We start from the raw sequence: 27,068 nt of genomic DNA on the forward strand, positions 1-27,068 counted from the left end.
TTAGTCAGGTTGTAAAAAATAAAAACAATACCTAATTATTTAGTATATTTAGCTTTCCTTCTTCATAATAATATGCTTTAACAACAATAAAACTTTTTTAAAGCATAATATAAAAATATTTACTAGAAAAACAAACGCATACTTGAAGGAATGGGTGTATCTGCTTTTCATTTAATTAAAAAATTGCGTTGCACTGTACAATTAATAATTGAATAATAAATTATATTATACTTAAAATTATTATTATCAAAGAAGCGTACAACGGAAATCTAAAGCGTCATCTGACACATTGTGACTATTGACAATGACATTTGACAATTTACGGCTCGCGGGCTCAATCATCAATGTTTTTGTTAATTTGTTGACGTGACGAGTATAGATTCAATTTTAATTAATGAATTTAAAAAAATTCTATCAATATAAAATAGTTCTTAAGATAAATAAATAACCTTTTAGTATTAGGGTGCGTAAATGACTTACAATGGCGTACAATAATTTACTTGAAGTGGAGCCCGACCATTTGTTTCAAACGTATTCCATCGCTGAAATAGACCAGATTCAAAAGAAACTACAGTATGAAATCGAGAGGAAAAGGGAAGAGCTTCGAGCTATGGTTGGGTGGGTATATCTTCATTAATTTCTACCTTCAGATAATACTGAACGTTACTAATACTTTAGGAACTAGAATTTTGTCAAAATTCTACATTATCCAGCGTTACCTTTCATACTTTTAAAGTAAAAATAAATCCTCTAATAAAGATGCCAGTGTAGTTAACAAATTACACTTCAATTCCATTGTAAAATCTCTTATTACAGACATCAAGAAGGTATTTAGTATTGGAGAAAAGACAACTATTTTTTAAAAAAATACTATTGTTATTTCTTACCTTTACCAAAAATCATAAAATCTACCTATGCATAATAATTCTATTTTTTTATATATTTCATAGCGAGAGGTACAGAGACCTGATTCATGCAGCGGACACTATAGAAGAAATGAGAACAACCACATCAAGTACTCTGAACCACATTGGTGACATGATGGGTATTTGTAAGAACCTGCACAATGCACATTTGATTGGCTTTAAAGTACAAGAAAAGCCACAGAGCAATAGGTAAAGTTCTAGGAAATAAATTAATGAATTATAATTTTTAAAATTAAGAAATTAAACATTGCAACTAAACATTTATATTCAGTACATAGTAAAAAACAATGTGGTTTCTCGCCGTCTGTCCCTATTTATCCTTGGATCTTTAGAACTACATAACAAATTTTGATTCTGTGATTTTAATAGATATAGAGATTCAAGAGGTAGGTTTATATGTATAACACCTCTTCATTACAGCCATTCAAAGCCATAGCAGAAGCTAGTAGTATATTTGATTAGTGTTATTCGAAATTTATATTCCACACGCTTCATAAAAATATCTGATATATAATATTGAATGAATAATTAATTTTCAGTCTTCAAATAGATCCTGTGCATGGTATATCAGTCCAAATCAAGTTATTAACAGAAATACCAGAGAAAATTTGGAAGTGTATAAATAGCAATGATTTTATCAAAGCCGCACAACTATTTATTATGGCAAGACATGTAAATACAGGTAAAACTTGATTTTTCTCATTAATTCTTGCTTTGTAATATTAATCCATACTATCCATACTAATATTATAAATGCGAAAGTAACTCTGTCTGTCTGTCTGTTACTTAATCACGCCTTAACTACTGAACCAATTTGCATGAAATTCGGTATAGAGATATTTTGATACCCGAGAAAGGACATAGAATAGGTTTTATCCCGGAAATCCTACGGGAAGGGGTTTTTCTTTGAAAACGCGGGCGAAGCCGCGGGTGGAAAGCTAGTTGTTAATAAGTGTTATTACAAATATTTCAATATTTTCCCATAAAATTTTTGTATGGTGAATTTTACTTAATGACTAGCTTTGCTTCATAAAGAAGTAATTTGAATAAAAGACCAAACATTACGCCATAATTTAATGCTTTCTCTTTATTTTTGTGTATATTCAAGCTTCGTCTATCACCTACTTGTCCCTAAAGAAAATCGACCAGTGAAACAGATGTATGAATAATGCATCTGCCCCTTACCCCACTACGGGGACACGGGACTTCACTTTGTATAAATATGTATTTAAATAATTTATAACAAATTCTTATAATATTATAATCTGAATATTCTTCCAAGGTCTACAACTCCAAATTGGTAGTAGAAATGAGAAGCAAAGCATGCAATCTCTGCAAAGGCTGGTCCAACAGCAGTGGAACTCTATCAGTAATTTAAGTCAAACTATAATAGACATGTGCGGGCAGAGACTGCAGGATCTTGATATTAGTGTTGAGGTATATTAAATTATGAAATTTTATGAGTTAGATACAGTTCAAACTTCAAATAATTGCATGAGGTTGTTGTTGAGGTTTCTTAGAGGGCAAAAAGTTCAAAAAATCTAATCGAACAATTAAAGAAGTTTTATTAGTGTGTGACAGAATTTAAAAAATTTAAATTAAATTGAAAGTGATATAACAGGTAACTTCTTTTAAAACGTCTGATATTTTAATTTAAATCTGTTATTTAAATTGCATAAAATGTTGTTTCCGTTCAAATCTCAGAAGAGAATAGAACTATTTGGCTTTTAATATTATTGTTTTTTAACAAATAAAACCAATGTCTTCTATGCCTATATCTATATAATATGCCAAGTGTTTACTATATTATCATTTAATTTAATATTAGTGCCAACGCAGTACTGCCATTTAGAAAATAAATTTAATTGAATTTAATATTACAGGTTGCCTGTTCTTGCCTAATTGGACTATATCTCCTTGACTCCAGATCAATGGTGGAATTATTAAACACATTAATAAACCTACATAGTAATAACAGTTTGAAATCCACACTACAGTTCAATTTGCAAAAGATTTTGGAGGGAGATGTTAAAGCACAGATTAAAAATAAAATTGTCAATGGAGTTAAGATTGTCATGAAGACCATAGAGTTAATATATTCTTGTTTTGTTGGTGAGTCTATTTGATGCATATTTAATTTAATTTGGAGTTAGTTGCATAATAATATAAAGAAGAAATAAAAAAAACATAATAGCGTATGTGCTGAGCACACGTGTCAGAAGTGAAACTTCTTTGGCAAGATTCAAAAATCGTCGCCTTACTCCATGACGTGATGGTATTGTCATGACACGACGAAAAAGAAGAAGAAGTTTCACTTCAATAAATTACAAAGTTTTCCTTCTATATTCACATAGTTAGTATCTAAAAGAATTCGATTGTTTCTTGTTAAACCATTTTTAAATCTGATTTATTAATCTTCCTTTAATTAAATGCTTTGGTTACAGAAAACAAAGGAGGTGTAGTTATACAAAAATTAGAAGAGCTGTATCACAAAGATTCCGTACCACTGTTGAATTTGTTGCAATTCAGCGACCCTAATGCTTTAAAGATGCTGCCCTCTGTGATATCTCAATATAGGTAACCTCATTTATTGTCACGCTTATATTAGCTTCACTTGTGTATTCAAATATGCATACCTGGTTTTTGTGTTTATTTTACTTCTCACCCCGATGGCGTTGCACATGGTGGTTCTGCAGTTGTCGTAAAAAATAGTGTAAAACATTGTCTATTGGAACCTTTTCCTGCAAAACACCTGCAGGCTACAACTGTAAGAGTAGAAGACCGTCTCGGTGCTATTAATATCTCTGCTGTCTACTGTCCGCCTAAACATAGGATTAGTGATGATATGTTCACCTCGTATTTTCGCACTCTCGGTAAAAGGTTTATATCAGGAGGAGACTGGAACGCGAAACACACACATTGGGGCTCTCGGCTTACGTTAACCAGGGGACGCGAACTTAAAAAATCTGTGGACATTAATCATCTAACAACATTGTCAACAGGAGAACCCACGTACTGGCCCACGGACAATAACAAAATTCCGGATCTTCTCGACTTCTTCATCATAAAAAATATCTGTCCAAAATACACTCAAATCGAATCCAGTCTTGACGGATCTTCAGACCACACTCCAATTATATTAAGACTTAGTATAGGTATTATAAATCGCATTCCAAATAACGACACGCTTTTCAATCATAAAACAAATTGGGTGAACTTCAGACAATACCTTGAAGAAAATATCACACTAAAACTTCAAATGAAGTCGGCAGATGAAGTTGATAATGCTTGTCTTTATATTACAAACCTCATTCAAGTGGCTGCATGGATAAGTACTCCTGAACTAAAACACAAAGCATATAATACTCCTACTCCTATTGTAATTCGTGAAAAAATTGCTGAGAAGAGACGACTTCGGAGAGTCTGGCAGACATCCAGAAATAGAACAGATAAAAGTCGCTTAAATCGTGCTATTAAGGACCTTAAAAATCTCCTAAAAGAAGCCAGAGATAATTCTCTAAAAAGCAATCTCGAAAGGATGTCTCCTGAAGCTTATGGAGTCCACTCGCTCTGGAAAGCAACTAAAAATATTCCACAACCACAGAATTGTTCTCCACCCATTAGATCAAACGACTCATGGGCGCGCACTGATCAAGAGAAAGCTGATGTCTTCGCAAGTCACCTAGCTAACATCTTTAAACCAAATGAACCTAATACACCCGAGGATTCCGAAATAGACACCATCCTTAAGCAAGATGTTCAACTTTGTCCACCCCTGCGCCTAACAACGCCACGTGAGCTATCCAGACTTATCTCTATAATGGACTCCAAAAAAGCTCCAGGCTTCGATTTGATTAACGCTAAGATCCTAAAAGAACTCCCACGAAAAGCTATCGTCTTCCTCACTATTCTCATAAATAGCTCTCTTAAAATATCGTACGTTCCTGCTCTTTGGAAAATATCGCAAATTGTAATGGTTCCCAAACCTGGTAAACCAGCTAATGAAACACAATCTTATCGTCCTATCAGCCTTACTCCGATCTTATCCAAGCTATGGGAAAGAGTAGTCCTGCATAGATTGAAAACAGAACTACAGCAAGTTCAGTTGATTCCAGATCATCAATATGGATTCCGAGACCAGCACTCCACGGTAGAACAGGTTCATCGCGTTTACCAAATTATTAGGGAATGTCTTGAAAATAAGGAATACTGCTCGGCCGCCTTCCTCGATGTCCAGCAAGCTTTTGATCGAGTGTGGCACAGGGGTCTACTTTGCAAGATCAAACTGTTTTTACCTCACTCCTATTACTTACTTATTAAATCTTACCTCAGCGAAAGGATGTTCCAGGTAAAGGTTCATGATGCCAGATCATCTCTCTTCGCTTGCTTAGCTGGTGTCCCTCAAGGATCTGTACTAGGCCCGGTCTTATATAATATTTTCACTAGCGACCTTCCCCAACACCCAGGGGTATCTATAGCAACATTTGCCGATGACGCCGCATTTCTAGTATGCAATCCAGATCGAGAGAAAGCTAGCTATATTCTTCAAAATCAGCTAAATAAAACCCAAGATTGGCTAGATAAGTGGCGCATAAGAGCAAGTGCGCCTAAATCACATCACATCACATTTGCACTTAGACATGGTCTCTGCCCGCCTGTCCATTTGGGCCAAGAAACTCTACCACAGTCTAATTGCGTGAAGTACCTCGGCTTCTACTTGGATCGTAGGCTCACCTGGAAAGATCATATAAAGAAGAAGAAGACAGAAGTTAACTTCCGCTTCAAAAACTTACTTTGGCTCTTGGGTAGACAATCCACACTTTCTCTAAGCAATAAACTTAGAGTGTACTGCGCAGTAATAAAACCTATTTGGACATATGGTATTCAACTCTGGGCCTCTGCTAGCGAATCCAACCTAATGTGCATGCAAAGGGTGCAAAACAAAATCCTAAGAGTGCTCACAGCAGCTCCATGGTTCACTCGCAACTCTGAAATTCATGAGTACTTAGAAATGCCTACAATTAAGGAGGAAGCTACAAAATACCTCAAGAAGCATAAGCAAAGACTTGTTATGCATCCTAATCCGCTCTCCCAGCAACTGCTGAAACTAAAGCCCAGGATACGTCTGAAAAGAGCTAATGTTGATGTTGAGCTACGTTAGAAAGGGGAATTAGGGCACTGGTTCTGGTTCTCAAATCGCCAAATCATTCTGTCAAAATATCTGCTCATAGTCCGTTGACTGATCGCAGATGTCAATAATAATAAAAAAAAAAAAAAAAAAAACTTGTGTATTTGTATGTAACCACGATTTTTAAGCTGCTTTTAAAATATTTAATTCAACAGCATAAACAACGATTGGAGACAATTTCAGGAGTTTAAACGTGTTTATTTAGTTTTTCCTTTAACAATATTAATTATATTATTACAAGCTGACCCTTTTTTTTTTGTGTGGTGTCTCTCAATGTTAGCCAGAAGGGCTTCTACATTTTAACGCGGACGCGGGGGCGAACTGAAGGTTAGGGTGAACCTTCAGTTCGAAGGTAGCGACATGCACAAGGGCGTCCCTCCTTGACGGGGACCACGAACCTTGGCTTGAGCTGTCGCTTAAGTGGAGGAGGCCAGAAGGGCCCTAATCGGACGGGGCAAGCTGACCCCTGCAAATGCATTTGCTACCAAAAGCAACAGTTTTGCAGCATTTACTGCTCCCTTTCTATTGGAGATATATCCTCTATAATTCATACCAATACTAGTCATTAGTAGTTCCTGAGCTTACCGCGTTCAACTTAAAAACAAACTCTTCAACTTTATAATATTAGTATGTGTATAAAACATAAGAGAATGAAAGTTAAAATAATAGTCAGTCTCGGATAAGACGTGCACCATTGCACGTGGTAACTAGTTACCTAAAGGCCTTTTATAACATTAATTAAAACAAATACAGTTCATTAAAAGTTTTTGTGTGAGCTTTTATTTTACCAAACCAGCGCCTGCTCCCAGTATGTAAATTGACTACTTAGTAGTTAATATTTTTTTACAGAAATAATTATTACATTCTTTTATATTTATTTTATTAAAGACTAGCAATGCCCTGCGGTTTCTCCCGCATAGATAGCGATATCGTTACAGTGAAAAGTCTACTATAGGTCGGACTATAGGTTTAATTTTTAATCACATGAAAATCACCGCACCGCACTACGGCCTTTTTTTTTTTTGTTTAGTGGGGAAATCTTTCATAGATACCCACGGCCTCCAGGGGAGGGGCCGTGGGTTATGTCGGATTCCTACCGACCAAAACACCACTGTGTTCCGTCAAGACGCATATTGGTAGAATTCCTCCGTGACCCCCGCACTACGGCCTGCTCGAACAGTATACCTACTATTTTCTGTAGATTGACACTTTTAAAAATTCCTTATATCTTTTGAATGGAATATCCAATTCTTTTCATTTAAAAAGTATTTTGCTGGTATTGAAACAGTCTATAATAAAACATCATTTAATGGGATAAGGATTAATATATGTGTAATGTGTATGGATAACATGGTTTGATTACTGTCGGCACTTCTATTTACTTTGAAAACGTAAAAAAGTTGTTGTAGTAACATAACTACTGAAGATGGACATATGGTATCGCGGACTTTCTTGTAGATATTGATCCATTCTATAATAACGTAGAACATTTTTTTGTTCTATCTTCAATAGATTCCGCAGCGCACGCGATGGCAGAAGTTTTATTGAGGATTTTTTTACACCTTGGGTTACATTATTGCATTTTTGGTAAGGATCTCTATTTTTTTTGAAAATGCAATATAGCCTATGTTGCTCAGTAAAGATGCAGCTTTCTAATGGTGAAAGAATTTTTGAAATCGGTCCAGTAGTTTATGCGTGAAAACCATACATACATATGTCGGCGAAAGGTGTAGAATGTGGATCTATTTTCAAGCTGTGGGCGTTGCGTTGGGTAATCGAGCAAAGAAACACCTCTAACTCAAACATTTCTTTATTTACCACCGATTCGGAATGCAGTATCTACAGAGAAGAACCGGCAAGAAACTCCATAGTTGCTCTTTTAAATCATGTCAGTTTTACAATACAGCCATTTCTGATACAATCACTTGGTATTACAATTATGACCACTAATAAAATAAATATCACAAATAAGTTATAGTAAGCTACTACGTAATAGATGTGCACTCGGCAACGGTCGGCGAACGAATGACCCGAGTCGTGCGCGCGCGCTGCTTTATATCGGTTCGCCGTTCGTTATTTTTTAAAGCTTCGACGGTGGCGCCGTCACGGCCATTCTGACATACGCTCGTCCTCGAGCGACTTCTGAGCACCTGGGAACAAGACAATTAAAACAATGTGCTGGTCCGGCAAGCCCTTCAGCAACCGTGCTAGTCCGGAAATCTCTCCAGATTTCCCTCTAGCGTGCCAGTCCGGAAATCTCTTTAGCTTACTGCGCTAGACCAGATTTCCCTATAGCGTGCTAGACCGGATCTGCAATCCCTATAGCCGAGTTATTGGACCGGACTCCCTTCAATAACTCGCTCTCTCTTTTTTTGCACCATTCTTTTTGCTCTCCTTTTTTTTTTGCATCATTCTTTTTGCATCATTCTTTTTGCATCATTTTTTTTGCATCATTCTTTTTGCATCATTTTTTTTGCATCATTTTTTTGCATCATTTTTTTTTGCATAATTTTTTTTGAATAATTTTTTTTGCATAATTTTTTTTTAAGGATTATTTTTTTTCCTTCTTTTCTTTTTTTTTTTAACACAACAATATTAAATCCAAACTCACGACTCTCTCCACTCTCTCCACTCCTCGGCCATACTGACAATCGTACGTCCTCGTACGTCCCTTGTTGTTTTACAGCACTACGGTATTTCATCCCGGGATTAGACAACTACACCGCTCGGCCATACTGACCTTACAGAACACCAACAACATCCACATAACATAGACACGACGCTCGCTCACCACAAATGAAGGCTCAACTACCGTGGACTGCAACCCAGATAACACGCACAATTCCTGCAATGAAATCATTACCGTTACAATAATAATCCACGTTACAAACTTTTACTTTACACAAGTTATCTCCGATACAGTCATACTTGCGTCCTCGTACGCCATAATATCTCACACTACATTACTACGATAATTCATTTTCATTTTTTTTTTGTCAAAATAACATCCATCCTGCCTCAGCCTACACTGCCCCGATCCTACTGACCGGTCAGAACACACATGTTTTATCCTGGACCTCATGCCAGATAGCATATCACTTTCTTCTAATAAACGACATTACCGTAGTAATATTGGAATATTACGTAAATGTGTGTTGTGTGGGCACAACACACATTTACTTCGTACAGCGTACGAGTAAACAGATGTCAGTATGCTACTGGTCAACTATGAAAACTGAAAACAGAGTGTTGCCGCAGCAAATCAGTAAAACGGTACGCGACCGTATCCTCAACGTTTGTGCTGCGTCATCCTGGCATCGCGTCATCGAGCCGTATTAGTCAGTTCAATAAAGAAACGAATCTTCAATGGCGGCCAAAGCTGACTTTGACAGATGGTAGGATCAGCAAAAAAGAAAATAAAAATAACGTAAATTGATAATTATTTTATTAATTATTTCAAATTGTTTGTTGGCAAACTTTTTTGTTATTGTATTTGTGTATTTATATGAATTATCATATTTACGTATATAGAATGTAATAAAATCCCCATAATACTTGTAATATGCCCATAAAACTGAACAACTTTTCCCAAAGAACATATTTTGTCAAATTCCAATAAAACATTATTTACTTTCGCAAATGCATAATTGTCATTGTAAATTTTTGATAAAAACTATTATAGGGAAAATCAAATACATTTTAGTAATTTTATTTTTCCATTTTTTTTTGCATACCGTACGGCCGTGTGTGAGCGAGCGTCGTGTCTATGTTATGTGGATGTTGTTGGTGTTCTGTAAGGTCAGTATGGCCGAGCGGTGTAGTTGTCTAATCCCGGGATGAAATACCGTAGTGCTGTAAAACAACAAGGGACGTACGAGGACGCAAGTATGACTGTATCGATGATGCTACGTTGCTCCATATGCTACGCAACCGCTGCGCCGTACTGTTAACTGCCTCGCTTCTAAACGCTGTGTCGTAAAACGCTCTCTGTAATTTAGCTAATTAAAATCAATCTGACATTACCTGTCGTTAATTATGATCATTGACTATAGCGCAAAAATTACAATATCTAAAAAAGTTTAAAACGAATAATTCGTAACTTAACCGCAAAAAACACAAAATTTCGACTAACTCAAAAAGTGGCAAAAGCTTGTTCTCAAACTTAATGATTTACCAACTTGAATTTAATGTAATCATGTGGTTAAAATTCCTTAACGGTATGTTAACTTTTGAAAACTCAACTTAAAACAATTGATAAGTGTAGGCTTAAACTCATCTGTGAATCTCATATCGAACGGTAAAAGGGCTGAGCTAAATTTTAGTTTCAACGTAATAAGAATGTACTGCTCAACAACTACTGTACAACTACCTAATTGATGTATTCAGTTGATGTCAAACTGCAGCTAGTCACAAAAACTAGATATTATCAAGGAATTACATTAAATGCACACAATGTAAATCGATTATACTATCGAATACTCCACGTTTAGGATTTGCGTTCTTATATTTTGAAGCTACAAAATAACCGTCAGAAAACTTGGATGGATTTTTTTTTCCTTTTCTCTATTCAATTAAACAGACATTATATTCTGACGACAGTATGTAAACTGTAAATGCGCGATTAACCTTGAGATTATTTTCAGTTATTTTTTTTAAACTATCGTACTATTTAACGGACCCTTACGTTGATGGGATAGTTAAGAGTTTTTTTTTTTCTCTTTTTTTTAAAGCAATCAAATTACATACTAAAACCGAATCTAGACCCGTACTCCAATCATAACGTTTATCTTACGCCAGATGTTTATTTGAACACACGATAATTATCTGTGACATTGTATTATGAACTGCCTAAATAGGGACTTAATAAATTTTCTAAGTAAAAATTCAAAACGAAATGCCTCGATTTATCTTTCATTCGATCAAACTAAGTCTGCCACATTTCATAAAACTGCATATTGTAAAAACTGTATACTGTGAATTGTTCACGACTTAATATTTTTTTTTTTTATTTATTTTTTTTTTTATAAAGAAATGACCTCAAATATCACCCTAAATAAAACCTACGAAAAGTTTATTAAACCTCTAAGCACTAGTTAACGCATTGCTTTTCGTTTTTAATCGAATGGCAATAAGGCTGTCTTTGTGTAGCAATTAATTGCTATTTGTCAAGGGTATAGTCTAAATAAAAACTAACGCAGGTAGTTCAAGAAATGAACGCGGGTAGTCAAGAAACTAACGCGGGTAGTTAAGAAACTAATTTAAAAGTAATTCGCATACTGTTTTTTGTTCCGATACACGGACAAGTGAATGTTTATTGTTTACGTTCGATTGAAGTATCTGGATGCAGTGTACAAATTATTGCGCTTTCTTTCTTTAGTGTTAGCTCACAAACTAACCAACATTAAAGCAAGTCGTTACTTAATTCATCTTGAAGTCAGTGCTTACGCCGCGAAGTGGTTTTTTTTTTAAATAACGTGAATTACCTACTCAAGTAAACGTGTCCCTGAATAAGTGAAATACAAGTCACACGACCTAGGTACTGATAATAATTTATCACTGCGTAACTAAGATGGGCTAAATGTAATGGAATAAGATTTAACTAACTACAAAACCGTAAAGCAATATCGCACGGCCTAATAATAACATCACTGCGTGAATAAGTCGAGTTAAATGCAATAAGATTAAACTATACACTGGTCTTGTAGGTTACAACTTTTAACAAAATCTGTACGGCCTGTAAATCAGCGCTGTTTTTATGCAGCATTTAGCTGAGGCTGTGACGATTTTCCTCAATTAATTTTAAGATAAATTTTGTTTTTGGCAATAAATTTCTTTTTCTTTCAAATAAGTTACTACATTTTAAAAACCTTACTTTCTTTATCTAATTGCACACTCAAAGTGAAATGTTATCTACTGACCGATTTCTTACAAGAGAACATCAGAAACATAGTAATAAAAATAGTACGACTGACCAGATTCACCAGCACTTAGCCTCATACATGTGCCGAGTGGCAGCTGCCAACGCGTCGTTTCGGTACACCATAACCCTCCTCTGCCATGAACCACACGGCTTGTAGGCGCACCGCCCGCGCCACTGCTACTGCGATAACGCTGCGATGCCAGACTTGTGAAGTCATGATGAAGCGCTGCTCTCGATGATACGGGGTCCGACGCGGTGGTGCGAGCGGCAGTGGCATCCGCACAGCGCGAGGCGGAGTTGCCACCCTGCCCGCACATAACGAGCTCTCCCTTTGTCACCGGCTGCTCAGTGACACGTATGCTCGTAGATCTGTAGGATGCCTCTTCCCGTTGAAACTGGATCGAAGTGCCACGTGGTTGCGGCATTTTGTCTTTTAATCAGCACACGCATTAATTATATCCAGGTTATCGCCACGTGCTTTCTCATTTGCTCGATTTGATCCCAATTCTGATGTCGGCGAAAGGTGTAGAATGTGGATCTATTTTCAAGCTGTGGGCGTTGCGTTGGGTAATCGAGCAAAGAAACACCTCTAACTCAAACATTTCTTTATTTACCACCGATTCGGAATGCAGTATCTACAGAGAAGAACCGGCAAGAAACTCCATAGTTGCTCTTTTAAATCATGTCAGTTTTACAATACAGCCATTTCTGATACAATCACTTGGTATTACAATTATGACCACTAATAAAATAAATATCACAAATAAGTTATAGTAAGCTACTACGTAATAGATGTGCACTCGGCAACGGTCGGCGAACGAATGACCCGAGTCGTGCGCGCGCGCTGCTTTATATCGGTTCGCCGTTCGTTATTTTTTAAAGCTTCGACGGTGGCGCCGTCACATACATACATACATACATACTTACAAACTTTTCCTCTTTATAATATTAGTATAGAATACTGTATTGTTTCAGATTAACAGCAAACAAATCAATACAAGCTCTAAACAACGAGGAAATATCATCATCGGTACAAAAGTGGAGTATCTGGGTGAAAGCCTTTATCAATGACAATGTGAAGGCGCTGCTACAGAATGTTAATAGAGTGAGAGTGTTGCATGAGATACGGGAAGAGGCGTTTAAAATTGGTTGGTTTATTTATATGACTCATATTTTATAATAAAAAAAGACGGGTTGCACTCCGGGAGTGCCGGCAGAAGTGAAAACTTGATTATTAACGTTGAGCATGTTTGATATTTTGAAATGGTATCCGTCTTACGCATGGAATATAAATGCTTAAAAAAAAAAGTCCGTCTTACGCTTTTTCGATCAGGTCACGTGTCCTGACGCGAGTTTAAGATTTTATACCCATTACAGAAAAAGTGCTCAACGCCGCTAAAGAAGTTTTCACTTCAAAAATGACTCCTCTTAATTTGACGAATTTAAATTTAATCAAACAAAAAAAAGCATGTTCACACGTGTCAGAAGTGAAACTTCTTTGGCAAGACTCAAAGATACCAAAATCAAGCCTTTATCAATGACAATGTGAAGGCGCTGCTACAGAATGTTAATAGAGTGAGAGTGTTGCATGAGATACGGGAAGAGGCGTTTAAAATTGGTTGGTTTATTTATATGACTCATATTTTATAATAAAAAAAGACGGGTTGCACTCCGGGAGTGCCGGCAGAAGTGAAAACTTGATTATTAACGTTGAGCATGTTTGATATTTTGGAATGGTATCCGTCTTACGCTTTTTCGATCAGGTCACGTGTCCTGGCGCGAGTTTAAAATTTTATACCCATTACAGAAAAAGTGCTCAACGCCGCTAAAGAAGTTTTCACTTCAAAAATGACTCCTCTTAATTTGACGAATTTAAATTTAATCAAACAAATAACAGAGCATGTGTGCACACGTGTCAGAAGTGAAACTTCTTTGGCAAGATTCAAAGATACCAAAATCGTCGACTTACTCAATGATGTGACGGTATTGCCATGACGCGACCTTGAAAATTTACTCTCAACGTGCCTAAAGAAGCTTCACTTCGAAAAATATGTAATATACAATAAAAAAAAAATACATATTAATATTTTTTCATTATGTACGTGTGAGGCTATGTGCCATTAAATAAACGTTTTTTTGACGTGACAACGTCTTATAATTCGATAGAGCCGGATGCACGCACGAAAAAACATAACTCATGCGGCGTTACCTCGCTCTGAGGCGTTCCATGTAAGGCTTGAAGTGCAAGCGAGAGCGCGGAACGAGCGACAAAGAAGCACAATCGGACGTTGTCACGTTCAACTATCGTCAGTAAACCGACTTTACAGACAACCAATTTCTTTCTTTCTTCTTTCATTCTTAAAAAATCTTGTTTTAATTCCTCAGAAAGTCCACAAAACTGGTCGACAATATGCGAGTCCCTAAACATCCCGCCCGTACACGCGTGGTGTAACTACTTCCAACCGCTGCTGACGTCACACGTTAAAGTCATCGTGGATAACCGCTGGCTGAAGATATATGATACCTTCAAAACTCAACTGCTTATTGATCTTACTAAGGTATGTGTTTTAGTTCCTTGTTGATGGTTAAACTCAAACTCAAACTCATACTCAAACTCAAACATTTATTCATTCAATTAGACTTCTTCGAGAAGCACTTTTGAAACGTCAATACATATTTTTAACATTTATATTTATACAACACAAGTTAAGTTTTTGTATGGTTAAATGCAATATATATTTTTCCAATATGAATGAATTTAGAAAGATTTGATGCTCATAATTGACCCTAAATAGAGTAATTTTAACAGATTTTATTTGGTTCTATTCCCGGGTGTAGTAAGCAAAATTTTAGAAATATCTGAATACAGTTATCATTCTTTTTAAAAATAATGGGATGTTTTGTTTGAGTGAATTTTTCAATCTACATTATTAGAAGCACTTTCCTTCTAGGTGCGATTAAAAAAGTCATCAATATTAATTATTCTGAAAAGATATTCTGAAATATACATGGAAGTAAGCTTTCTGGAGACTAGCGGTCCGCCCCGGTTTCGCCCGTGGTACATATTCACATTTTCTCTACATAAGAACCATCCTCGTACTTCAAGGAATATAATAAAAAAATAATTATCGAAATCGGTCCACCCGTTCATGCGTGATGCCGTGACAACGCGAAACGGGTTTCATTTTTATTTATATAGATACATTATGTGATCCAAGATTAATGATATTTGTCATTTAAAGGTATCAGCAGATAGTGAAGTAGAAAAGGAGGTGAATATAAATTGGTTCATTTGGAAAGACCTCATCGGTGACACTGTGATCGAGTCCAGGAATGAAGTTGTCTCCGTCATGAATTCTTTGATGAAAGGTATTATTTTAATATAATCCTAAATATTAATATTATAAATGTGAAAGTTTGTATGGATGTTTGTTACTCTTTCACGCAAAAACTACTGAACCGATTACAATGAATTTTAGCACACATATAGGTAACTTGGATTAACACATAGGATAGGTTTTATCCCGGAAATCCCACGGGAACGGGAACTATGCGGGTTTATCTTTGAAAAGGCGGGCGAAGCCGTGGGCGGAAAGCTAGTATTTTAAATTTGCAATATACTCTCACTCAGTGGTGTGCATTCCATAAAGACATAAAGACACTGCCTACCCTACCATTTACCAAACTCTGATCAATATTTAATATCCATAAATGAAATTCACAGCGTCATTATATTTTATTAATTACGCCATGTAGTATGAAACAAAATATTTCAAATATATTTCAGATCCATCTATCGGTATTTTGGTGGCATTATTATCTAATTTCTATAACACAGCTCAAGTCACTATGCATGCGCTGCACTAGCGCCGCTACAGGACTCGGGGAGTGTTTGGTGTAAAATTTTAGGATATTTCCCGTTTTATTTTTAAAAAGTTATTATTGTCTCATTTTACTCATTAGATAAAGGGCTTTCAATATCAGTTTAAAGTTTTGATATCTGCAATGGTTACGGAATAATCGCCTGTTCACACTTAACGATTACACCCTGTATAATAATATATACCAATGACTTTAACAAACAGTTAATATAAAAAAGAGCGTGTGTGCAGAGCTCACATGTCAGAAGTGAAACTTCTTTGGCAAGATTAAAAGATACCAAAATCGTCGCCTTACTCCATGACGGGACGGTATTGCCAGGACGCGACCTTCTAATTTTACTCTCAACGCGCCTTAAGGGGGCGCATAAAGCAAAATAACCAATCTTCTATTAGATGATACGTGTAATATGCAAGACCAAATCTAAAAAATAAAATATATATCAAACTAGATGATATGTTCAACGATTCTGTTTAATCAAAAACATAAAATATTAAAATTTACTCGATAAAAAAAAATCACCAAGTTAGCTCTAATTTTCACACTTTTATGTTTTCTACTTGACATGGTAATACTTATTATGATTTTTTTTTCATAAACAATTATATTAAAACATTTGCAAGATATTTGTCAGAGCATTTTGTGTAATTACTTTTAGTTTTGGTTTTATCTGCGATAAACCACTTTGGCGCTCTTTTTTTCTCGAGATAAACGTTTGATTTTGTCACGATAAAAGTGGTTTATCGCAGATAAAACCAAAACTAAAAGTAATTACACAAAATGCTCTGACAAATATCTTGCAAATGTTTTAATATAATTGTTTATGAAAAAAAAATCATAATAAGTATTACCATGTCAAGTAGAAAACATAAAAGTGTGAAAATTAGAGCTAACTTGGTGATTTTTTTTTATCGAGTAAATTTTAATATTTTATGTTTTTGATTAAACAGAATCGTTGAACATATCATCTAGTTTGATATATATTTTATTTTTTAGATTTGGTCTTGCATATTACACGTATCATCTAATAGAAGATTGGTTATTTTGCTTTATGCGCCCCCTTAAGAAGTTTCACTTCAAAAACAATATTAAACTTTTATTTTTATGTAGGTATGTCCCGCCAAGACAGAGGCTTCACACCAAATCTCGAGAAACTTTGCAAGAGCCTCGAAGACGAATTGCAGAAACTTCTAGACGATTTAAAGGACTATTTATATGTAGAAAGGAAGAAAGATTACTTGTATGATGAAGACGAGAGGCTCGAACAAATGTATATCGATACTAGTGAGATTGAAGTTTATTTGTGTGACGTCACTGATAAAAGTATAGAAAGGTAAATACCATTTAATACTGTTTATTTTTTTTTATTTAATAAAAATACAACCTGGTAGCTGACGGACGGACGAACAGACAGACAGCGAATTCTCAGTAGTAAGGTCCCGTTTTATCCTCAAATATATATTTATAGGTACGGAACCCCAAAAATATTGAAACCACAGTAAAATCTCCTCATCTAGTGTACTAAAAAAAATTAAAAAAAATCTTTGGCTTCAAAAAATACCAAAATAATGTGTTTAAGAAAGTAACAAGAAATCTATATTTTTTTTTAAATACATATGTGTGCTTTTTTGTATGAGAAGCTTAGAACCATCAATGAAATAAAATGTATTTATTAATGTACCATATTTTCCAGTATGTTAGCATACATCAAAGCATGTTTCGAAGAACCAACCCTCCAATCTACAGAAGTTCAAAGAAAAACAACCGCCATATACACGGCACGGTTCGTTCAAGCGATTACCGTCCTTATTCCCAATATACGTAAATGCTATATTCCCGACAATTACACCATGTTGGACGAAACATTGGCCCAACGTTGGCACAAACTGTGCGATACTTTGAAGGACAATTGTCACTTTTGTTGGGGGAAATGGTTGACGTTGGTGATGGATAAGGCCAAGGATTTGACCAATGGTTTGCCGCAAGGGTTCAGTTTGGAAGAGAATATTGATTATTTAATGATGGTAGGTTACTTTTAATCTTTTATATTTTTCGTATATTTTACTGAATTTTAAAGTATTACTTTTCTTGTATTAAAATAAGATGTTTTTAGAATTTATGTGTCGGTAAAGAAAATATTTAGGCCTTTACACATTTACCTCTTATAAATTTTCAACATTTATTCGGAATCGAACCGAGGTTATCTAACAACATACACATAGGGCAGTTATATATTTAGAAAATTTTAAATTTCAGCAATGGGACGTAATCAAAATCGTCGAAAAGGACGACGAAGGGAATTCCATAGAGTCCATAATAAAAGTCCCTGCAGGGCCCTCTCTAAAACTACAAGAATATCTATACTCAATCAGTCGACTATTAGATGACGTCATACCTCATACACTACCCGTTGAAATACACACATCTTTCATAGACAATATTACATCCATCACTTTCGCACACTACAACAACGTCATACGAGAGAAAGAGACAGATATAAATCAGCGGTGTGCGCTTCAATTGTTAATGGATGTACGTCATTTGACGTTGTTACTTGTGCCAAGAGAGAACAAGAAATGTATGGAGTTTTCGCAAGAGATTTGCGAGTTTTTGCGACAGAAGATCGATCCGTTTGATTATGATGTTTTTTATCCATACATACAGACAAATTTGAAACGATCTGTGCAAAGAGTTCAGGTTAGTCATTAGTTTTTGTTAAATACTTAAGATTTTACTATTTACTCTGAAAAGCACTTTCGGAAAATGTTTCGGATTACATTAAAATTCGAAACTTTTTCCAAGCTGTTAAATAATCAATATAACCTAATGAGTGACGTGTTAATATAACTTAAATTAAAAATATGAAAAATTTAAATATTCGTTTGATATTAATAAATGATATTGCATATCATATGCATTTAATATCCTGCCTGCCTAGCGCTCAATTTGAAAGACATTTCTAACTAACTTCAAATATGATGACCTAGCTTTAAGTTACACACAAATAAACGTTTCTATATCAATTTCAGACATTACTAGGCAGTTTAATCTTACACCACGGCCAGCTAACAGGCATTATTGGCACCAAACCTGTGACTTCCGGCGGGAGTGGGGATAAGGCTGCGAACATATTAGCCTCTGCTGATTCTCAGTGGTTTTCTATACTGCCAGTCGCTACACCCGCTAATTTACATAAGAAACAGGATAAACCTGTAAGTATTTTTTTTTAATTTAGGAAATCTCTCAGAATTTAGCCTCCGCTGATTTTCAGTAGATCAGCATACTGCCAATCGCTCCTTCTGCCAATTTACACAAGAAACAAGATAAACCTGTAAGTAATTTTTTTAAATTTAGGAAATATCTCAGCATTTAAGATAATGCTGTGAATGTGTTGGCCTCCGCTGATTTTCAGTAGATCAGCATACTGTCAATCGCTACTCCTGCCAATTTGCACAAGAAACAAGATAAACCAGTAAGTATTGTACTTAATTAAAGAAATAGTACTATCACAGCATTGGGGATAATGCTGTGTTCATCTTAGTTACTGCTGATTCGCAGTAATTCTTCATACTGCCAGTCGCTACACACGCCAGTTTGCACAAGAAACAGGATAAACCAGTAAGTATTGTACTTAATTAAGGAAAAAAACATATCACAGCATAGGGATAATGCTGCGAACAGCTCTAACAGCTGACTTGAAGTGGTTCATTCATGATCCATTTGTACAAGTAACAAGATAAGTATTTCTTTGTTACTGAACCAATACTACATTGATAATACATATATGTATCAGCATTGGGGACCAAACTGATTAAGTTTTATTTTTCAATAGTTACTTATGTTATGTCTTCATTTTAACATTATTTTTGCAAATTTTTTCTTAACTTTGCTCAGCTCTTTGTTCATAGCTTTATATAAAAGGAATGTCTAATGCAAATATTGTATTTGTATAACAGAGAGACAACTTCTTCGTCTTATAAGAACATTTGGTAAATATTCAACCCTTTGTGTGTATTAAATTTTAATAGAACAACTAATAATAATAGCGTTGTTTTTAATCTTTCATACTTCTAGAAAAAAACAATAGAAGTGTTTGGTTTTATTAACGTTTTTGTTGTCGTTGTTGATTGAAAAAATATAATTATTATAATTGAACTGTACATTTGCCTAATAGAATAATCAGCATGTACCATAGAGTCATTATTTAAAATCTTGTTGTTATAAAATCTAACAACATAACATTTAAAATTAATTCAACATAAAAGCTATAATTCAGTGCTCTTTCTGTTTATAAATTTCTGAAAAAAACGTATATAGCGAAAAATATATTTATTTATTTTGCAGGTAAAAAAGAAGCAAGCGCCATCAGCAAGTCCGAATAAATCGCGTTCAGAAATATCAGAATTAATGACAAGTTCCCTACCAATAAATTTTGCGAACGCACGTTCGGGAGCCGCGTCTTTCTTCAATTCTATGACGTCTGATTGGTTTAGTGGATAATAATTTTTTATTAAAAATAAAATAAAAATAAATTGTATATGACAAATTTTTAAGAATAGAAAAAATTCAATCACGGGTCGAGATTCGTCTTTCGCCTTGATGGGGTGACGCCTAGCGTTGAATATTTTCTATTCTTTAAAGCATTTGAATGCTATAAAACTGTAATATTTTAGTTATAATAAGTTATTAATGGAAAATATATACATATATCCTATTGTTAAACAAGTCGTTTTTTTATCTCCTATTTTAACATAATAATATGATGATGTATTTTTCCATACATGGATGTTAACACTGAAATAATTTTTTTAATCATATCAGTAATTCCCGAAATTAGCGTGTCTAAACAAACTATTCTATACAAATATAGACTATATTGTTTTTTTGTCTATGTAGTTTTGTCTTGTTTTTGTGTACTGTAGTTATGTGTAAGTCCATGTAAGGAGACCTGTTTAAATCAAGTTGGGAACGATGACTAATGCTTCAATAGTATTTGCACTATATCTAAGATAATATTCATACTAGGAATATAAGATAGGTATCGTTATTATCAATACAGCTGTTTTACATCGTTAAATAATAAAAAATCAACTAAATTTTTAGGGTATACCGTATAAATTATTAGGCTTAGGTATGTATTATAAATTGCCAAGGATGTTAAAATAATTACGTTAAGATGTGTAAATCTCTCCATAGACATAACGCGAGTTAATATTTACTAACCCAATTTCTTAATTACTGCTCTAGAAAAAAGTAATGTCAAGTCCAACAAATATTATCATCCGTTATTTTGGTTACCTACTATAACCCTTAAAAATTTATTATAAAACCTATTTTTGAACCTATTTATTATTCAAAGAATAGATTAATAAATAAAACAACAAAATAATTACAAAATTTTAATTCTCAAATGTATTTTTTATAATTTACGCACATAAATAGAAAATATTCACAAACAATATACACATAAACTACCGACTAAACTAGCTTAGCTTTCTTTCTTTTCTTCTGCCTTCCTTCCCAACCTCGCGGTGTCATAACCATCTCCATAACCGCCAAAATAGTTACCGCCGGCCCTTGCGTAGTTACCGTAACCTGAATAGCCTGGGCGGTTATATTGGTAACCTACGTTGCCTTGGTAACCGGGCCTGTAGTTGGGACGGTAGCCTGTAAGAATTATTAATTAAATTTAGACAAACATAAAAGGGCAGATATGTAAAAAAAAACAATTTTTTTTTTCAAGTAGGAACGTCATAGAAAACTTGATTGTTGTTAAATATTCGGCAATAGATAAAAAATGGCAGTAAATAAATAGTCTCAAATATTTGTTAATCAAAGCCGGATTAAAAATTCGTATCGTAGTTAAGTAGCGATAAAACAATTCTATGATCTACTTCTTACTAATCTACTCCATTCAAGCTTTCTTATTATTTGATATGATTGACACAAACAAATACCGTTAGTAAAAGATAAAACGACGTATTTTTATTATGTACATAAATTATAATATAAAAATGACAAATTGCCAAAGCCAACAGAAGCCATTATTTAAATAAAAGGAAATGACTCAGCTGACACTGCTCGCAATTATAACACAATTATTGAAATAATAATTTTAAATTTTAACGCCTTATACATTGTATACGAAAATTGTAGGTAACTAATGTCAACAATCGTATAAATCACGACAAGACCAAGACCATGTGATTTCATTCTAACAGAAGTAATTTTATAACAGCAAAAAACCGTGATAGAAAAGAAGGAAATTAAGAATCCGGTAAGCTTAAAAATTTTGAATTGAATTGACCTCTATGTATCGGTCCACGGTGTGATGAATGAAATACAATTATTAATGTCGTGTAACTTAACTTTGAAACAAATATAAGTCAACAGTAATAAAATAATTTCATCTGTTATTATTCAACCGCATAATTTTCAACAATTAGAGCAAATTTTGGTTATAATAAAAATGTAACATACCACCGCTAAGACCAGAGTTGTAACCATTGTAACCACTGAAACCAGAGCTATAACCGCCGAGACCCTGGCTGTAACCGCCGAGACCCTGGCTGTAACCGCCGAGACCCTGGCTGTAACCTCCGAGTCCCTGGCTGTAACCACCGAGTCCCTGGTTGTAACCACCGAGTCCCTGGCTATAACCACCGAGTCCTTGATTGTATCCACTGTAGCCAGTGTTGTAACCTCCATAGCTTCCTAGACTACCTGAAAAATTATACAAATTACGTTTCCTTACATAAAGGGAAAGTCAATAACTCTTCTTTTCAATACAACACGTGTATGCACGCTTGAATTGAAAACAAAAGGAGTAATCGCTACACTGTCAATGTAGATTGCATAATTATATTAATGGTCACAAAAGCCATTGAACGTTATCTCATACATTCATTTTTGAGCATTTACAAGTTGTATTTCACTATGACCTAATCGATTACCGAATAACCTAAATTAGAAGTTGCAGTTTTTGGAAACTAGTATATAACTTTTATCTATGATATACGCTAAATACTTATTACATATAAGTACCCTACACATTTCAATGAATAGTTGCAATATAAAAAAAAAAACATTAAGAAATAATAACATGCGAAAACACAAACACATTAATATTTTCTTTGTTATTTATTTTTACAAATAATAAATTGCATGTCTATTGATTAAATGCATGCATAAATAAATTAATATTAGAATGTCAGGGCTTTACAAATAGAGAGACAATAGGGTTGCTTGAACCGGCGCATTATCATGTCGCAGTAAATACGTGATGTGGAAGTAATTATTGAATATCGAAAGAAGAGCTTGCATAAATGAGCTTTACCCGTCCGATTAGGGCCCTTCTGGCCTCCTCCACTCAAGCGACAGCTCAAGCCGAGGTTCGTGGTCCCCGTCAAGGGGGGACGCCCTTGTGCATGTCGCTACCAGGGTGAACCTTCAGTTCACCCCCGCGTCCGCGTTAAAATGTAGAAGCCCTTCTGGCTAACATTGAGAGACACCACAAAAAAAAAAAAAAAAAAAAAATGAGCTTTTTATCATAACAGTATAAAGATAGAAGTGTAAATAAATAATTGAAATAATTTAAATGGAATAAATGTTAAAAGTGACTGTAATTTTCTTTATTCTTATCCGTTTGAGAAATAATAGAATAAATGAAATGATGAATTCGTTATTTCATATTATGTACTTATAATTTAAGGTTCTGAAGTTAAATTACCGTTATTTTTTAAATGACCTCGATACAGTAATAAAATTTTACAATTAAAAATACACTCACCGGCACGGAATCTTGGCCACTTCAAATTTCTGCGAAAAATTACACTATTTCTTTTCTACTACAAAATTCAATAAAAATTTAATCAACACTAGTTAATTTAATGTGTTTACAAACTTTTAGTAATAATTGGAAGTTTATAAGAAGTTCTACCACGTAGATATGAATTAAACAAGAATTTACGCTTTTCCTGTGAATTTTAAATGATTTCTTAAAAAATTCACAAAAATTAGAAAAAAGCGTTTCCATAAAAAAAATTTAACCTTTTAATATTGGGTGTTTCCTTCTCTTGCCTTAAACACTGCTTACAATCTTTCTGGCATACTCTAGAAGACATTTTTGATGTCCACTTGAGCTATAGTGTACCAAACGGCCCCAGCTGTATTTCTAAGCTCATCTTACATTGGTGGTGGGTTGGAATCGAACTTTATGTTTCTTTGAAGCATGTTCCAGATGTGTTCTATTGGATTAAGATCTGGGCTACGAGCTGGCCACTCCAATTTTTCAATAATAACCTCTTGAAGGTACTCTTGTATGCTTCGTACGACATGCGGACGTGCGTTAAAGTGTATTAGCAGCAAATTTTCTTCACTGATAAACCTGTAATAGGGCTGAACAAGTTCCTGGAGAATTTCCTCGACGTACTTGATCAAATTTAAGCCATTATCTACGATAAATAACTCCGTACGAGCATCCGAACTTATAACTCCCCATACCATTATTGACCCTCCATGAAAAATGGCCGTTTGAGTTGTGGTGATGGGTGAAAACCTCTCTTATCGTCTCCGCTTTACTGACTCTTGGCTATCAGAAGCTCGTAAAGTGCCTTGGCACTCATCTGTGAACACCACACGAGCGCACTGGCTGTGGGTCCAGTTTTCATGTTCTCGCGCAAAACGAAGACGTGCTTCTCTGTGATGTCTGAGGAGTTCTGTACGGCGTGCTGGTCTGCAAACCTTCAAATTAACTTCCTTCATTAGTCTTTTCACTGATTGCTCACCCACATTTATTGTCCTGGTGTTTTGGAGCCGGTGGCGTATCTCAAAAACTTTTAGAAAGCCATTTCTGAGTATCTCTTGACCAATAAACCGGTATTCTCGAGCTGATGTGCACCTCACACTTCCACTTCCTGGTCTGCACGTGTAGCTGCCAGTCTCCTGGTATCTTTTCCATGCATAGTACATAGCTGAACGTCGTACCTACTGTACATTAGGTACTTTATGTTGCGACAGTCTTTGGTCTAATATTGTGATGGCCTGTGCAGGTTGTTCAGATGATAACGGCATTTTTTATTGTTTGTTACGATCATTGACTACAGCACAACAATAACAATATCTTAAAACTGCATAAACGATATCGAAAAAAGTTTAAAACGAACAATTCGTAACTTCGGCTTAACAGCACAAATCACAAATTTCGACTAACTCTTAAAAAGTGGTAAAAGATTATTCTCAAACTTAATGATTTCTTGACATAAATTTAAAGAAATAATATGTTAACATATCTGCATACAAAAAAATCGTGAAAAACACTTCAAACATTTTTTATCGGCAAATTTGTAAGTGGCCAAGATTCCGTGCCGGTGAGTGTATAATAAAAAATATTCTCTACATACCTCCTTGATATCCCTGTCCTTGATAACCTTCATAACCACTGTATCCAGAATATCCGGGTCTTAACAACCCATAACCGCCACTCCCTCTTGAATAGCCTCTACTGACCTCAGATCTTTGACCCCAAGTCACGGTCAATAGGCAGAATAACAAGAAGAACTTCTGAAAAAGTTTAATAAAAAACAGTTCACATCACACGTTATAATATGATTATTCATTGGTTTTATCGTCAGTGATAATTGGCAGGATTTAATTACTTTTATTGCAAATTAAGATGATTCAGACAACGCTCTCAGATGTCTCTGACGGCATGCAATCAATTTTACAATGAGTTGTAATAATCAAGTTATTCTAATAACATAAATAAGAGCATTCATAATGAAATAATTGTGTGATGTGTCCACGAATGTAGGTTGTAATTATCTTTGCGTGACAAACGTAAATTTTTTGCCGCACAAACTTTTTTTTTCTCAAATATTATCGATTTCTGTAGGTTTCAAAATATTTAACTACTTACTTAAATAAAAAAATACTATGCTACAAATCTGTGGTTTAAAAAAAATAACACAATTAACGCATCTACAATTTTCACAATAGGTACACATTCGTAGTAACGATTAATTCTTAATCATTTCCTGTCAGCGACGATTTAAACAAAACACCAACCACGTGTACTTACCGTATACATTTTTTTAAAGAAAAATAAACTATATTCACTTAAAACCGTCCACTGTAACAGCTGAACTCAAATTGTAGCAGGCTCTGAGCAGTAAGGCTTTATATTGAGGTCGGAGTGCCGTGGTTTTTACGTCGTACGAGTAGGTACGAGATAATTGATCATTGTTTAAGATTTTTGTCATCAGCCTATATTTGCAAGGAGTTGAAGATGCTATTTCCGTAAGAAGGGTAAATAATAATAGATCCTGAAAAACTTTCCCAATTAAATAAACATTCATATTTCATAGCGCATCTGCTAATATTATATAGGTAGGTAGTACTATGCCGAGGTTGTGTAATAATGATGAGATGTTGTTGTTTTTACTTTCAAGCGACTTAAAAAACAGTATGGAAACAGGTGACAGGGAGGAGGTATAGGTATCTATTTTGAAAGGTATAGAAATACAAAATCTAGGAAAGAAGTAGGTATAAGAAGCAATTGGTATAGGTAGGTACTTATTGAAGGTCCTATAATCCAAAATTGGACTGAAGCATTCATCCTACAATTTTATAAGAATCAACAGAATTTCGGTTATAGTAACTAGTCGTTATTTAGTACCTTAATTTTTGTAGCTTCCTTTTACTAATTAAAGAAGCAGTATCTAGGATATGCAAAATAAATTGTTTAATCATGCCTGAAGAACATTGTCGTCAAACAATGATTAAGCAAAAAAAAATGCACTAATTTATTTCAGAATATCTAAAAGTAACCGTAGGCCCATAAGTGAGTCAATTAAATTTTTATTGCCATTTTATTAAACCATGACTCAGTTATAAACAAATAGCATGAAGTCTCCAAACGCGGCAAGGATAATAGACAACACAAGGATGGAATACAAACGTAAGTATGTTATTGTTTATTTGCATAGAGCTCAGTCCTCAGTACTCCCTAATATAACTCTATATAAATTCTCGTTATAGTATCTACTTATATTAATCAACATAAAGTAGTTTATAAATTTATATAACATAAAGTTCTTTAAAATATATCGCTAATCTGGATAAAAACGTCAAAACGAAAATATAAAATAATTTCCTT

The 27,068-nt window shown here is 34.7% G+C and overlaps 3 protein-coding genes and 1 long non-coding RNA gene across 4 annotated transcripts in view; 1 reads left to right on the forward strand and 3 right to left on the reverse strand.

The window, feature by feature from the left end:
* The first annotated feature begins 326 nt into the window (after positions 1-326).
* On the forward strand, positions 327-20,638 carry Cog1 (conserved oligomeric Golgi complex subunit 1). The gene is made up of 14 exons (XM_089707316.1): positions 327-618; positions 951-1,115; positions 1,466-1,608; positions 2,209-2,363; positions 2,810-3,038; positions 3,371-3,503; positions 13,010-13,182; positions 14,420-14,592; positions 15,277-15,403; positions 17,024-17,246; positions 17,607-17,937; positions 18,170-18,610; positions 18,943-19,125; positions 20,258-20,638. Exons 1-14 carry the CDS (start codon positions 482-484, stop codon positions 20,411-20,413), a joined length of 2,769 nt encoding a protein of 922 aa, XP_089563442.1. The 5' UTR covers positions 327-481; the 3' UTR covers positions 20,414-20,638.
* On the reverse strand, positions 7,909-9,443 carry LOC149480094 (uncharacterized). Its single transcript, XR_016317117.1, has 2 exons — positions 8,855-9,443; positions 7,909-8,264 (listed from the first exon to the last, which is right to left on the reverse strand). It is a non-coding gene; the product is annotated as an uncharacterized LOC149480094 (long non-coding RNA).
* The window catches only part of LOC149480095 (uncharacterized), a 73,054-nt gene continuing 57,205 nt past the window's right edge, over positions 11,220-27,068 (reverse strand). The window contains exon 2 of the mRNA XM_089707310.1: positions 11,220-12,742. Within this exon, the coding sequence (XP_089563436.1) occupies positions 12,040-12,459 (420 nt within the window). The 5' untranslated portion in view covers positions 12,460-12,742 and the 3' untranslated portion in view covers positions 11,220-12,039. The remainder of the gene's footprint in view (positions 12,743-27,068) is intronic.
* LOC149480096 (uncharacterized) lies at positions 21,300-26,100 on the reverse strand. Its single transcript, XM_089707303.1, has 4 exons — positions 25,992-26,100; positions 25,315-25,474; positions 22,394-22,636; positions 21,300-21,580 (listed from the first exon to the last, which is right to left on the reverse strand). The coding sequence occupies exons 1-4, from the start codon at positions 25,998-26,000 to the stop codon at positions 21,402-21,404; spliced, it is 591 nt and encodes a 196-aa protein (XP_089563429.1). The 5' UTR covers positions 26,001-26,100; the 3' UTR covers positions 21,300-21,401.

Source organism: Colias philodice, chromosome 19 (assembly GCF_061535455.1).
Source record: "Colias philodice isolate Cphi_HAF_F1 chromosome 19, ilColPhil1 Martin Lab GWU primary, whole genome shotgun sequence".
In the NCBI taxonomy this organism is placed as follows: Eukaryota; Metazoa; Arthropoda; class Insecta; order Lepidoptera; family Pieridae; genus Colias; species Colias philodice.

Bases quoted from the DNA above. Each gene is read 5' to 3' on its own strand.
- Cog1 (XM_089707316.1), top strand. From the start codon at position 482: ATGGCGTACAATAATTTACTTGAAGTGGAGCCCGACCATTTGTTTCAA. The intron at 3,039-3,370 runs GTGAGTCTATTT...CTTTGGTTACAG, and splicing joins AATATATTCTTGTTTTGTTG to AAAACAAAGGAGGTGTAGTT. The intron at 15,404-17,023 runs GTATTATTTTAA...ATTTTTATGTAG, and splicing joins CATGAATTCTTTGATGAAAG to GTATGTCCCGCCAAGACAGA.
- LOC149480096 (XM_089707303.1), bottom strand. The intron at 22,637-25,314 runs GTATGTAGAGAA...ATAATTTTTCAG, and splicing joins AGGACAGGGATATCAAGGAG to GTAGTCTAGGAAGCTATGGA. The intron at 21,581-22,393 runs GTATGTTACATT...TAATTCTTACAG, and splicing joins CAACTCTGGTCTTAGCGGTG to GCTACCGTCCCAACTACAGG.